We start from the raw sequence: 14835 nt of genomic DNA, 5'->3' as shown, positions 1-14835 counted from the left end.
CATCCTAGCATGAAAGGTGCATCAGCCAGCAATAGCCAGGCTGCCGTTTATTGTTCCTGTTCCCCGGCCTCCACAAATCCCTTGTTCAACTGTGTGCTTTTAAATTGTTTCCCAAGGGTTTCTACCTTAAAGCCATTAACAGAGACATCTTAAGCTAACCTTACCAACAATTTTACATCTCTAAATTCTTCCTAAGTGTGGTCATTGAATAATCTGTTCCAGCAGCAATGCTTAGAAAAAGTCCATCACTATTATTGTAAATACCGGTAACGCTGCCCAGTGAGGGGCTAGAAAACCCCTGAGAGCTTTCATACAAACCACAGATTATGAGGGATGTGGTGACCATGAAGGTAACACTCAGAGCAATGCTCAATAACAGCATGAGGTCCTTAGGACATGTAGTCCTTGGGGCTTTGCCAACCACTCAGCCATGTTCCATGAGTTACAATGCTTCCTGTTGTCACCCTCAAATGGCCCCTGACAGTGGGATCAGGTGGGCAATGCTCTCTGAAAGAGAGGCCACAGCAACTCAGAAATTCAGCTAGTTTATTTTATACATCTGAATTGAGGATTTAGGTTTAACTAGTTTTGTTAAGCGTTCTCTGTAAAGGAGCAGTCTCAAGCAGTAATTATCCAAGAGAAAAAACTGTGGTCAACATTTTCTACATACATTGTTGTCATCTGAACATGGTCCAGACAAAGGTTTTCCCATTTCCCTGAGCCTGATTCTGGAAAGTCTTTGCCATGTCCATAAGGCATTGTGCCCTTGATGTGGGTGTGTTCATGTTAACAATATACATTCACTCAAGACTTCATTCTCTCCATATTCATTCACTCAAGACTTCCTCTACTCCCCATAACCTGAGTTCAGTCCTTGGAACTCACCTGGAAAAAAATGGGGGGGGGCAATGAAACCAATCTGTAATCTTTGGGTGGGGGTTCAAGACAAGGTTTCTCTGTATGTGGTCCTAACTATACTAGAACTCACTTTGTGGACCAGGTTGGCTTCGAACTCACAGAGATCCACCTGCCTCTGCCTCCTGAGTGCTGGGATTAAAAGCATGTATCACCACCACCAGATCAATCTATAACCTTAACACTTAAAACACTTAACATTAACACTGTAAACTTAACATTACAGGGAGAAGGGAGAATTGACAAGGAGCTTTATGATTACCACAGGACAACTACAGAAATGAAAGATGCTTTAAAATAAGGTGGATAGAGAATGGAATCTTTATAAACAAAACAAAATAAAAACCCCATCCATTCGTATACAATAAACAAACAAACAAAAATAATTAATTGAAATGACTCTGTGGGTTAAGAGCAATTGTCATGTAATGCAAGCCTGATAACCTGAGTTTAGTGTAAAGAGCACAAGGTGTAGAGAACTGACTTCACAGAGTGCCCTGTACCACATATGTGCTCATACTCACATACATCACACATGTATAAACATAAAACTAATAATACATTGTACTTACCTTGCAGGGGAGATACCATGATCACAAAGATAGTTTTCCCAAATGCAAAAAACTTGACTACATAATTTGTGGTGGTGAGGGACTGTCTGTGTTCTAGGTTTCCCCTTTTAAAAAAAAAGCAAAAAACAAACAAACAAGGAACTAATAATGCAGCAGGAGTGATGCCTTAGCACTAGGATCCCTTGCTTGCTTTTCCATAGGACCCAAGTTCAGTTTCCTAGCACTAATTTTCGAAGTTGTAACTCTCTGGAGCTCCAGCTTCAGAGGGCCCAACACCTCTTGTCTTTGAGGATTCAGCACTCATGAACACATAACCCCACACAAACATACACATAACTAAAAATATAATTATTTTTGGTTTTGTTTTTTTTTTGAGACAGGGTTTCACTGGGTAGCTCTGGCTGTCCTTCTAACTCATAGAAATCCACCTGCCTCTGTCTCCTGAGTGCTAGAATTAAAGGCATGTGCCACCACCAGGCTTCAGCTCCACCTTTTTATTGGTTTGGAGGGCATTTATCCTGCCCTGTATGTTCATGCTTGTGGAGGTCACAGTGTCATTTCTTGGGGTGTCTTTTCTCTGGCATTATCCAGCATTTGGTGGAAATGGTGATCTTTTACTGGCCTAGAATTTATCAAGTAGGCTAGGCTTGTCTGCCACTTCGGCTGGCTTTTTTTAAAATAAGGGTTCTGTGAATTGAACTCAGGTCCTCATATTTGCTTCTAGGCTAGTACTTTACTAAGCCACTTCCCTCATAGTAGTTTTCATTGTGATTTAAAAATGCTGAGGTTGTAGTTCAGTCCAGGAATGTTTACTTAGTATGTGCAATGTCCAGGTTCAGTTCCCATCACCAGAAGACCAAAGGGGGAAATCAGACAGGGCTGATCTCAGCCTGTAACTTAAAACAAAGTTGTTGCTGTTTTATTTTTTATGAATTAAAAGCTAATCTGTTGCCTACTATCTGTATTTTGTAATAGAGACAAAGAATCAAACTCCACCTCCCTGATTTGTTTTGTTTCTGAGACAAAGCCCATACTGCCTAGAAACTTTCTGTAGAAGCTTCAATCTCAAATTCCTCCTGCCTTGTCTTCTAAGCACTTGGGAATTCAGCATTGGTGACTCTTTGGTAGAATTCTTACCTGCCAAAACACTAGATTACAGGTATATGTTACCGTATCTAGCAAGAATTCCCTTTAGAAGGACAACTCTTATACATTTTAATTGTTGTCCTTGGAATAGTAATAAGGTATTTAATATATTGTCAGTATATTTAATTTAATAGACTTAATTCTGTATCTGTCTTGAAAGGTAAGAAAAAATAATTTATTTGTGAATTATACAGTCCTGTCTGTAATTTAATTTTGATAGCTTTTACATTTTAATCAAACTTGTTTCAGGAATTAAATTATATACTATATCATAAAGTTTGAATGTTAAGTGCTTCATTAATTTTACCAAAAATTATTAAACATCTGCCAAGTTTAAGACACTTCTGGGTAGCGCACGCCTTTAATCCCAGCACTCGAGAGGCAGAGGCAGGTGGATCTCTATGAGTTCGAGGCCAGGCTGGACCGACAGCCTCCAAAACAATACAGAGAAGCCCTGTCTCGTAAAACCAAAAAAAAAAAAAAAAAAAAAAGACACTTCTGGTTACTTAAAAATCTAAAAATGAAAAAGTCTCATGGCTACCTTTAAAGACCTGTAGCCAGGCCAGTTTGATGACGGATAAAGGTACCTGCTGCCAAGCCTGATGACCTGAGTTCAGTTTCCCTATCAACATGGTAGAAGGAAGAGAACTGAATTCTGTAGGTTGTCTTCTACCTCCATATGTGCACTAGGACATGTCCAGGTATACACAGAAAATAAATAAAATGGAATTTAGAACTTAGATTCCTGTAGGCTGGAATAAACAACCAATGAATACTTAAAAGAAGAAAAGAACTCGAAAAATAAAAAAGAAGAAGAAGAAAAGAAACTAAGAAATCCTAAATAATTGGTGGAAAAGCATGTAAAAAAATCATTCTGATCTGGAAATGCAGGAGTGATGACTTTAAAGTAGAGATGCGATGTCCGTAGAAAAGAAGCAGGTGGATGGTAAATTTGTGGGGAACAGGCCAAGCTGTGGCCTGGAATTGCTAAGTGTCTAATATGCATTCTGTTGTAGTACAGTCCACTGTGTATGAGTGAACACAGGCAAGTTTTCATGTAACTGAAGTTTTCCTTAAAATTATTTTGAAGGAACCACACCCTCCAAGATTATCAGCAGAAGAAGTCATACAAAAGCAGACCAAAACAGAAATCTCAACCCTAAACCTCTTTCAGCACCTCCCTGAACTGAAGTCATTTTTTATAGAGGTAATACTCAACTTGGTAATATCAGAGACCTTTCTCCAATTCTATGTTTGTACATGTGTGTGCAGGTGTGCTTGTCTGTGCCTATAGTTGTACCACTTATTTATTGAAAGAAAAAGGTCAACTCAAGTACTTTCCTCTGTTGCTTTCTTAACCTTATTTTTTTAATTAATTTATTCATTTTACATCCCAACTGCAGTTTCCCCTTCTCTCCTCCCAGTTTGTCCCCGCAAGCTCCCTCTGCCTTTCTTCCCCCCTCCCCTATCCCCAGCCTCTCCTCCTCCACTCTATTCAGAAAAGGGCAGGCCTTCCCCAAACATGGCATATTAAGTTGCAGTAAGGCTAAACATCTCCCCTTGTATTAAGGCTGCATAAGGCAATCCGGTATGAGGAGTAGGGTCCTAAAAGCTAGCAAAAGAGTTGGAGACAGTCTCTGAAATTACTATTAGGAGTCCCACAAGAAGACCAGGCTACACAACTGTAACATATATGCAGTGGGCCTAGGTCAGTCCTATGCAGACTCCCTAGTTGTCGTTCAGACTCTGTGAGCTCCTATGAGTCCAGATTAGTTGATTCTATGGGTTTTCTTGTGGTTTCCTTGACCCCTCTGGCTCCTACAATCCTTCCTCCCTCTCCTCAGCATGATTCCCTGAGCTCAGCCTAATGTTTGGCTGTGGTTTTGCATCTGTTTCTGTCAGTTGCTGCATGAAGCTTCTCTGATGACCACTGGGGTACTCACCAGTCTATGAGTATAGCAGAACTGTTTTTCTTCAGGCGTGTTTGATTCTACCCTAGGTCTCTGGGCTATCCAGCCTCTGGGTCCTGGCACTTCTGGCAGTTTCAGGGGTAGGCTCACTCTTATGACATGTGTCTAGGCTGAAACAGTCTTTGATTGACTGCTCCCACAATCTCTGTGTCACCCTTACCGCCGCATAGCCCATAGGCAGGACCGACTGTAGCTTGAGGGTTATGTGGCTGGGTTGGTATCCCAATCCCTCCACCAGAAGTCTTTTCCTGATCACAGGGAGAAGGCCAGTACAGGCTACATATCCACTATTGCGTAGAGTCTTAGATAGCCGATTTCTGGGAGTTTCCCTTGCACCAGGTTTCTATCCTACTCCAAAGTGCTCCCCAGTTTCACTATCCCAGTACTCTTTTCCCCCACCCCACCTGTTTCCTCCTGTTTGTATCCCCACTGAACCCCAGTCCACCCTTGAAATCTGTTCTACTCCATGCATCCCCACTTGAGTGCTCCTTTACCTTGTCTCTGGGTCTGTGGATTGTAGCATGGTTATCCTTTACTTTACAGCTAATATCCACTTATAAGTAAGTACATACCATGTTTGTCTTTCTTGATAAGGGTTACCTCACTCAGGACATTTTTTTTCTAGTTCCATCCATTTCCCTGCAAATTTCATGTCATTGTTTCTTATCTCTGAGTAATACTCCCTTATGTTAATGTACTACATTTTCTTTACCCATTCTTTCAGTTAAGGAACCTGGGTTGTTTCCAGGTTCTTTATTACAAATAAAGCTTCTGTGAACACAGTTGAACAAGTGTCCTTATGGTATAATTAAGCATCTTTTGGGTATATGCCCTAGATTTGCATAGTTGGGTCTTGGGATAGATCAAGTCCCAATTTTCTGAGAAACCACCATATTGATTTCCAAAGTAGCTGCATAAGTTTGTAAAGCTAGCCACAGCCGTACAAGCCAGGCAGTGGTGATACATACTTTTATTCACAACAGCCATATTAGTTAGCCATAGAAACTGGGCAGTGGTGGTGCATGCCTTCAATGCCAGCACTAGCAAGGTATATAAGATAGATACTCAGGGTCTCATTTGGGTATTCAGTGTTCAGTCTTTGACATTCAGTCTCCAACTATGCTGAGGACAGGAACACCCAGCCTTGGTAGAGTAAGAGCTAGTGGCTGGCTACTTTGCCTTTCTGATCTTCAAGCAAGCTTTATTAGATCATAAACAATATATCGGCACACTATCAGGTAGAGTAAAATGAGGTATGTTGGGATCATCTCTATTTAAAAGATAGAAATTTTCAATAACTTATACCTAAAAAGTATGAACAGAACCACTCATTAAATATCTTTTATTTTACAGGGAATTAGTGATGGTATTCCTTTATTAAAGGCTATCATCCCCAAAAATCAATCTCGTTCCTTTATGTCTCAAGGCAGCCCTGAGTTACTGGTAAGTTGCTGTATATCTATTTCATATTGCTATTTGTATATATCCATTAGTTTACCAAAAAAGGAATAAATGTAAAAAATTTTATTATGTGTATGTGAGAGGGCATACAAATGAGTCTGGAGATCAGAGGACAGCTTGTGAGAGTTGATTCTCTCCATGTGGGAAGAATTAGGTCTCAGGATTGGTAGCAAGGACTTAATGTTTCTATACTATCTCATTGATACAATAATAAACTTTAAAAAGTCACACACACACACACACACACACACACACACACACACACGTATATAACTGAGGGGTTCTCTGTAGCTTTGAATCCTGTCCTGAAACTCACTCTGTATATCAGGCTGGTCTTGAACTCACAGAGATCTGCCTGCCTCTGCCTCCTGAGTGCTTGGATTAAAGGCGTGCACCACCTCTGCCTGTATAATTTTTAAAATCTGTCTTATATGTGTGGATATTTTGCTTGTTTGATATGTACTATGTGCATGCCTGGTTCCTAGAGAGGTCAGAAGACAATATCAGATCTTCTGGAACTGGAACTATAGATGGTTATGAGCCAGGTGCGTGCCAGAATTCAAACTTGAGTCCTCTGGAAAAGTAGCCAGTGCTCCTAATTTCTGAGCCACCTTTCTAGTCCCTAAAAGAATATTTTTAAAATAATGAAGATGGCCTAGAAGGATAGCTTCATGGTAGATCACCTGCCTAGGATGCATGAGTTTCTAAGTTTGATCCTCAGCATTGCAAAAAATAATGGAGAAATTTGTTATGAAATTAATTTGATTAAATATAAAAATATGCCTTCTATATATTTTACTTTTAAGTAGTTACCATACTTAACATTTTTCATGGAAAAATCCGTGAAAATAGTTAGGAACTTTTTATGACCATAACTGTAATAATCAGAACTAATACAGATTTTGTCAAGGTATTCTTCTAGGGCATTTCAGTGAGTGTTTTACATAATTTTTTAACCTACTCAACAGCCCTAGAAATAGACACTAGTATGTTCCTTTTACAGATAAGATATTATAAGATATCTCAGAAGTTCCGTGCCCCAAATCACAGAGCTAGCAAGTAGGGATCTGAGACCTTGACACAGGAAGTAATCCTAGGTTTGTCTTATTCTAGTTCAGTAACTTAATGTGATATAAGTGTGCTGTAGCACAGTAAGCGGTAGAGAGTGCTGAATTAGATTGCTTTTTATGATGGTATGTACTGTGCTTGGTTAGAAAAAGACCCTAGAAATATATACAGTAGTAATGATAGAAGTTTTCAGTGGTAAGATTCTGTAGTTTTCAACTTTGAAATCGAGGGTTGTCTTTCTTTCTTTTTTTTTTTTTTTTTTTTTTGGAGGGGGGGAGTCTGGTTTGAGACATGGTTCCTCTTTGCATAACCCTGGCTGTCCTGGAACTCGTTCTTTAGACCAGGCTGGTTTTGAACTCATAGACATCTGCATGCCTCTTATTGCCAAGTGTTGGTAAAACCTATGTTTTTTTTAAGTTACCTGAATTGGGGCATGGGTAATGTGTTATTTTATAATTGAAGGAGTTATAAGTTTTTCACTCTTAAAATCAAGTACATACTAACACTGTTGTTTCAGGGACATTATAACAGTTTATAAACTCCACTGATTCAGTCTAAGTGACAGTTATGTCATATTTGTCATGGTAAAGTTAAATTAACCTTTAGTTTCCTCTGAATTAACATTATACTAATAACACTATGCTAATTAATACAGTATGCTAATTGACACTAATGCCAGTAACCTGAGAAGTTAAGATGAAAAATAATTAGCTAAAGAAATCAACTTTTTTATAGTAAGCTGTAGATAGGTTTTTCCACTTGAATTTTTTAAGATTTAATTACATGTACCTTAAAATATTCCTTAAATGATAGATGTCAGAATCTGTGAGCATCTAGTTACTCTTAGCCACATTCTCTAATCTTTTATTTGAGTTTTCATATGTTCTTTTTCAGATTACAATAAGCATGAATTATGTTATTGGAACCCATGGATGGCTGCCTTATGACAGAAACATTTCTAACTACTTCACATTCATCAAGGATCAAACTGTGACTAACCCAAAGTAAGTAATTGGACAGCTAAGGGGTTTTTTGTTGTTACTATTGTTGTTTCCAAGATGGGTTTCTCTCACTCTGTGGAACAGGCTGTTCTTGAATTCACAGAGATCTGTCTGCCTCTGCCTCCTGAGTGCTGGGATTAAAGGCGTGTGCCACCACCGCAGAGCAATTCCTGTGATTTTTTTTTTAACTAATGCTTTGAGACACTGATTTTCTCTTCTTCCTCACTTTCTCTCCCTGTTTGTTTTGAAATTATTACCTGACAGTATTTGGCATTCAGACATGATCAAATTTCTCTTATAAAAAAATATGGAACAAAGTATTACATTGGGAATGGTAAATTGTCATGTTATTCTTTACTGCTTATAAATAATCTTTATTTGATTGTTGTTGTTATTATTGTTGTTTTCAGGCAGAGTCTAATTACATAACTCTAGCTGGCCTGAAACTCACTCTGGAGACCAGACTGGCCTCAAGCTAACAGTGCTCTGCCTCCTGAGCTAGGATTAAACAGTGTACCATCCTCTTGTCTGAAAAGTATTTTATGGTTGGTGATAATCTTAAGTGACCTCTTAACGGAAAGTCTAAAATTCAATTGTGTTTACAGAGCTCAGCGTACTATGAATGGCCCTTTTGCTCCAGGGCTAGAAATCACTTCCAAACTGTTTGTAGTATCACATGATGCAAAGTTGCTCTTCAGTGCTGGACACTGGGATAATAGTATCCAAGTAATGTCACTTACCAAAGGCAAAATTGTCTCACATAACATCCGACATATAGGTAAGAATTAACTTTTCCACAAATCTTGTTCTTTTTTTTTCCCACTGTATGAAAGTGACACATGCTCCTGATAGGATACTTACTGTATTGGGGTACATCCAAACACCATATAAATTAAATACACTTTCATATTGTATTAGCAGATATTAAGTCAAATTCCTAGTAAGCTAGATGTTAGACATAATGATTTTGTGGCCACATAATACAGTTGTCATCATTAGATAAAGACATTATTAACACTAAGTAAAGTATAAGAGGTAGAATTGTTGAATATATATATTAACCTGGTACATCTTAGTATTTTAGGCCACAGTATAAGAATAAAAGTTTTTTTCTCAATAAACTTGTTACGAGGCTAATAGCGTCTGCTGCTAACACTCTACTGGTGATTTCTTGGGTATCACTTAGTGTAGCTGATTACAAGACTATTCTGGAAAATTTTTTTATGTTATGAATTTGCAGCATAATATATACTGTCTCTTTTATTGTTGTATGTGTACGAGTGTTTTGTCTGCATGTGTATCTGTGTACCATATGTATGCAGTGCTTGCTGAGTGTAAAGAGGTAATCAGATTCCTGGGACTATAGTTACCAATAGTTGTGAGCATTTATATAGGTGCTAGGAATCAAACCTACATTCTCTGGAAGATAATCCAATAAAATATTAAATGCTGAGACATATTATTCTTTCTTCAAACAGATATTGTGACTTGCTTAGCTACAGATTACTATGGAATACACTTGATTTCTGGTTCCAGGGACACTACATGTATGATATGGCAAATAACACAACAGGTAATAATAACACATTTTATGTTCTTGGATTGGGGTAACAAGTTTTGCTCTTGTAGTAAATAACATTTTGGAATTTTTGTATTCTGTCATCAGAGTTCTGTCCTATTTGCAATGCCACTCTTTTCTAGCTTTGTTGTCCGAGTCTTGGCTTTATTCAGTAGTAGTTAACAAGTAACTCCTTGCCAACTTCTCTAGAGCAATACTATGGTATTATAATGACATTTCCTCCTATCCTTTCTGGTGTAACTATGGAAATTACAAATATTCTTCCTCTTGGTTGTATTCTTATCATGTCATTGGTTTAGATTGGTGGTTGTTTTTTTTTTTTTTTCTTAATTGTTTCTAATTTCCTACCTTGTTAATAGACTGTCTTCCACCCCAATTTTCCTTCTGCTTCTTGTATTTATAGTGACAATATTTATGGTTTTGGTGTTTTATAAGACTTCATCTGTGACTAAGTAGAAAACAAGTATTGTTTACCCATTCAATAATTTTTTTCTAGGCTGTTCTAACCCTGTACTTTTCCATTTACCCACTTTTATATGACTGCCAAAGTGTTTTTGCTTTAGTAACTTAATGTTTGTTTACACAGATTCCTCTTTCATGTTTCCTTTACTACAACTTTTCCTCAGATTCTCTTATATGAGTATTTATTTTTATCAGAATGTTAAGCAGATGGTTCCTTGGATAAAGTTCTTACTATGTAAGCATGAGGTCCTGGAATTAGATCTTCAGCATCCATGTAAAAGTAGGGCATACCGTGCATCTATAACTCTAGTGCTGGGGCAGGGGAGCAGATACAGGAGAATCCCAGCAGCTTAGGAGCTAGCCAGCCTATTGGAAATGACAAGCTCCAGGTTCAGTAAGAGATTGTCTTAGAAATTAGGTGGCTCAGTGGTTAAAAGCACTGGCTGCTCTTTCAGAGGTCCTGAGTTCAACTCCTAGCAACCACGTGGTGACTCGAAACTGTAATGAGATCTGGTGCCCCATTCTAGCCTTCAGGCATACATGCAGGCAGAACACTATACATAAAAAAATAAATAAAACCTTTTTTTTAATTAAAAAGAAGCAATTGAGGATATCATGACACCAGCCCCTGGTTATCACACATGCATGCCCAAGCAAGTGCACCACACCACAACCACACACATGCACTACACACTTTCTCACACAAAATCCTCTTTTGAAATTCTGTGTATATGTATTTATATATGCATATATTCCCAAATATAACCTGTTGAGTCCATATAGTGTTACTTGTATATATGTATTAAGAATCGACTGCTTGGCACTGGACAACAGTTGGTGTGCTCTTCCCTGGGAAGGACTACCTCTCCCTCTCCCAGTTATACTCACTTGCCTGTTGTTCTTTTTAGAGGGTTGGACTTTGTCTTTTGCCGGTCCAGTTTGGCGCATTCATTGTTGTCATCCTTGTTCAGCTCACATTTGGGCAGTTGTGCTGGTGAGATTTAATGGTGTGACTTCTGATGTTACTAGGAGACACCATCTCACAGCAAATTGCCTGATCCTATGGCTTTTACACTCTTTCTGCCCCAATTTTTGCAATGATCACTGAGCCTTAGGTATGGGAATTGTTTTTATAGATGTTTCTCTTGGAACTGGACTCCACAACTCTGCATTTTGATTGGTTATGGTTTTTCTGTAGTAGTTCCGTCTGTCACAAAGAGAAATTTTCCTGATGGGTAAAGGCTCATCTGTGAGTATGAAGACAGATGTTTATAGATTGTTGTTAGGAATTAACATGGTTTAGTAAATTAGTAGTTGTAGGGGAGGGAGAGGGAACTGGGATTGACATGTAAAACAAGCTATTTAAAATTAAAATAAAAAATGATTAAAAAAATTAGTAGTTGTAGATTCCAATAACCATGATAAGGCCTGGGGTTTGTGACGACTCTTAAGGCCAGTCTGATTTACATAACAATATTCTATCTAAAAAAATGACACAAAGAAAACCTTGTCTCAAAAAAAGGTAAGAAAAAGAAACAAAGAAATTTTATTTAATTCATATTTTCTGTGTATTAATATTTTATAATTATTTTTATACAAAAATACAAAGCACCTTTTCATTATTTTGTCTTATACCCAGAAATACAAAACACCTTTTCCTTATATGTTGAATACCCCTTTAATGTCTTTGAATAACCTCTTAATCACTGTATTTCCACTTGTATTCTTAATATTTTTGGCTGTGAGCCTTTAACGACTGAGCCACCTCTCCGGCCCTCTACTTGTGTTCTATACTGTGCTGTATTTACTTCTGAGTGTCATAATTTTAATCCTATTTTGATACTTTTAGAAGAATTTTCATTTCATTTCTTATTTTTACTACTGTGAAAAACAGTTGTGCAGTGACATGATTGATTAATGTATTGCTATCCCTTTTTGGCTTTTTTTTTTTTTTTTTTTTTTTTGGAGACAGGGTTTCTCTATAATCCTGGCTCTCCTGGAACTCGCTCTGTAGACCAGGCTAGTCTTGAACTCACATAGATTCCCCTGCCTCTGCTTCCTGAGTGCTGGGGTTAAAGGTGTGCACCACCACTTTACCATATTTTTAAACTCATAGTTATTAACATTCTTGTATTTTCTGATTCTAGGGTGACTATACCATCATTCGATCTAGAAATAATTGTTACTTCCCCTCTTTAGCAATATATCATTTTACTTGCTTATCCTACTACATTGCAGTGGAGTTAGAACATGATAGTGAGCATTCTTCACAATGACTTCACAGTTTGGCCTTTTGGCAGTGTTTGCTATCAGTTTTCATCAATACTGTATTTTATATTTAGTTATTTTTCTCCTAACTTTTGTTAACTTTTTATGGAAAAGTTTCAAAAATAATACATTTGTACCTTTGTCTTAATGTCCTTAATGTCCCTTTCAGCATCTTTGTTTTTCTCACTGACTTAGATGTTAGAAGTACTTCCTATTCTGTTGAGTGCTTCTATGTGTGTCTTCCAAGAACAATGATTTTTGTAAAAAAATTTTATTATGATTATTTATTTACTTCTGTGTGGGTGATGAATGCTTGCCCATGGTGCTATGTGGAAGTCAGAAGACAACTTTTGGGGGTCATTTCTCTTCTTCCACCATGGGTGGTTCTGGGGACCAAACTTATGTCATCAGCCTTGGTGGCAAGTACCTTTATGTACTGCTCCATCTTGGTAGTCCCAAAAGTCATTCTTACCACCACAGTGCAGTTGCTAAAAAGAGAATGTTTAACATTTGTACAGTACTGTTATCTGATCTACAGTTTGTGTTCTCATTTTATCCGTATTACCAGTAGTATCCTCTCTAACTGTTTTTCTATAATTACTTTTAGAGTTTCCTTTTCTTTTTCTAAATACAGTAAGTTAGGAAATTTCTTAGATTTGAACTGCCTTGAATTTGTGTAATAAATTAACATTATTCATTTTTATTGATACATTTTGCTGCTGTATGTTATTTGCTAATTCTATAATTCCCCCCCTTTTTTAAAAAAACAAGGCCTTGTTTTTTTTTCTGTATTCTTAAAACTGATTTTTGTTTTGTCATTATCATGCTTAATATTTGGATATGCAACCTTTATTAAATTTAGTAAGTGTTTCTTCTTTCACTTAATGTGTAAAGTTTTCTTTTACTTTACTTGATACAGGAATGATCTGATTGTAAATATTGAATAAGGTGAAGTGTATAGGGGAAATCACATGTGTCCCAGGGAGTAGAGTGTACAGGGGGATTTATGGGTGTAATATAAAAACAGGATCTAGACAGACTTATGTAGAATAAATATGAATAAAACAATATGACATGTGGCTGACATTTCTTTGAATATAAAGTAACTGCAGGTTTAACTACAGAGTTATTCTAGAGAAATTTTCTTTAACAAATTTGTATTTTTAGCCTGCAGTTTCATCCTATGTTCAATCTGAGGCAGGAGCATCACAAAGTCAAGGGTTGCCTGGCTACAGAGTAATAGTTTAAAGTCAAACAGAGTAACTTAGCAACACTTGTATTTTTTAAAGACTGGGGATATAGTTCAGTGGTAGAGAATTCTGCATAACACACATGAAGTACTAATGAATGTTTAAAGCATCATTAGTGGTGGTGCACAATTAGATTTCTAGCAAGAGGATTGCTAGACTTATGACCAGCCAGGCTATGTGAAAAAAACAGCTCTAGATTCAAAGAGGCCGTGTCTCAGGGGAGTAAGGCCAAGGACAGTAGAGCAGGCTACTGTGCATGAATACAGACCAACTAAGAAAAAGAATGATCACTATGGAAATTAAAGACAGTTATGACTCAGTGATTAACACTGCGGCTTTTTTTTTTCTCAGATTTTTAAAATTTAAATTAGAAACAAGCTTGTTTTACATGTCAGTCCCAGTTCCCTCTCCCTCCCCTCCTCCCTGGATGCCCTCCACCAACCCCCTGTCCCATTCCCTTTCTGCTCCCCAGGGAGGGTGAGGCCTTCCATGGAGGATCTTCAAAGACTGTCATATCATTTGGAGCAGGGCCTAGGCCCTCCCTTGTGTGTCTAGGCTGAGAGAGTATCCCCCTATGTGGAATGGGCTTCCAAAGTCCATTCCTAATCTAGGGATAAATACTGATTCACTGACAGAGACTCCAATATATTGCCCAGGCCTCCTAACTGACACCCACAATCAGGGGGCATGGTTCAGTCCTATGCTGGTTTCCCAGCTATCAGTCTGGGGTCCATGAGCTTCCCCTTGATCAGGTCAGCTGTTTCTGTGGGTTTCTCCAGCCTGGTCTTAAACCTCTTTGCTCATCACTCCTCCCTCTCTGCAACTGGAATCTAGGAGTTCAGTTCACACTGCTGCTTTTCAAGAGGACCCAGGTTTGACTCCCAGCACTCATATTAGACTGCTCATAACTGTCTGTAACTCGAGCTCCAAGGGATCTAATGCCATCTTCTGGTCTCCACAGGCACTCACATGAGGCATACATTCACATAGATACATACATATAAAATAATAATAATAATTAAAGACAAATCAGAATAAATATAATTGAGGTCCCTAAAGTACAGGTTCCAGGATAGTCCTAATTCTGCGACCCTTTAATACAGTTCCTCATGTTGTGTCCACCCTCAACCATAAAATTATTGC

At 37.9% G+C, this 14835-nt stretch overlaps 1 protein-coding gene and 1 pseudogene across 2 annotated transcripts in view; both read left to right on the top strand.

Annotated features, from left to right (window-relative positions):
- Positions 1-14835, top strand: part of Nbeal1 (neurobeachin like 1) — a 154772-nt gene that overhangs the window by 132048 nt on the left and 7889 nt on the right. For both annotated transcript variants that reach the window (XM_040753510.1, XM_040753509.1), the window contains 5 exons: positions 3724-3840; positions 5957-6046; positions 8027-8136; positions 8739-8911; positions 9612-9706. In XM_040753510.1, coding sequence (XP_040609444.1) covers positions 3724-3840; positions 5957-6046; positions 8027-8136; positions 8739-8911; positions 9612-9706 — 585 coding nt within the window. The remainder of the gene's footprint in view (positions 1-3723; positions 3841-5956; positions 6047-8026; positions 8137-8738; positions 8912-9611; positions 9707-14835) is intronic.
- LOC121143009 lies at positions 1480-1595 on the top strand (annotated as a pseudogene).

Source organism: Mesocricetus auratus, unplaced genomic scaffold, assembly GCF_017639785.1.
Source record: "Mesocricetus auratus isolate SY011 unplaced genomic scaffold, BCM_Maur_2.0 Super-Scaffold_100010, whole genome shotgun sequence".
Taxonomy (NCBI): domain Eukaryota; kingdom Metazoa; phylum Chordata; class Mammalia; order Rodentia; family Cricetidae; genus Mesocricetus; species Mesocricetus auratus.
Note: the sequence above shows the minus strand (reverse complement) of the source record. Positions and strands in the feature narration are given on the sequence as shown.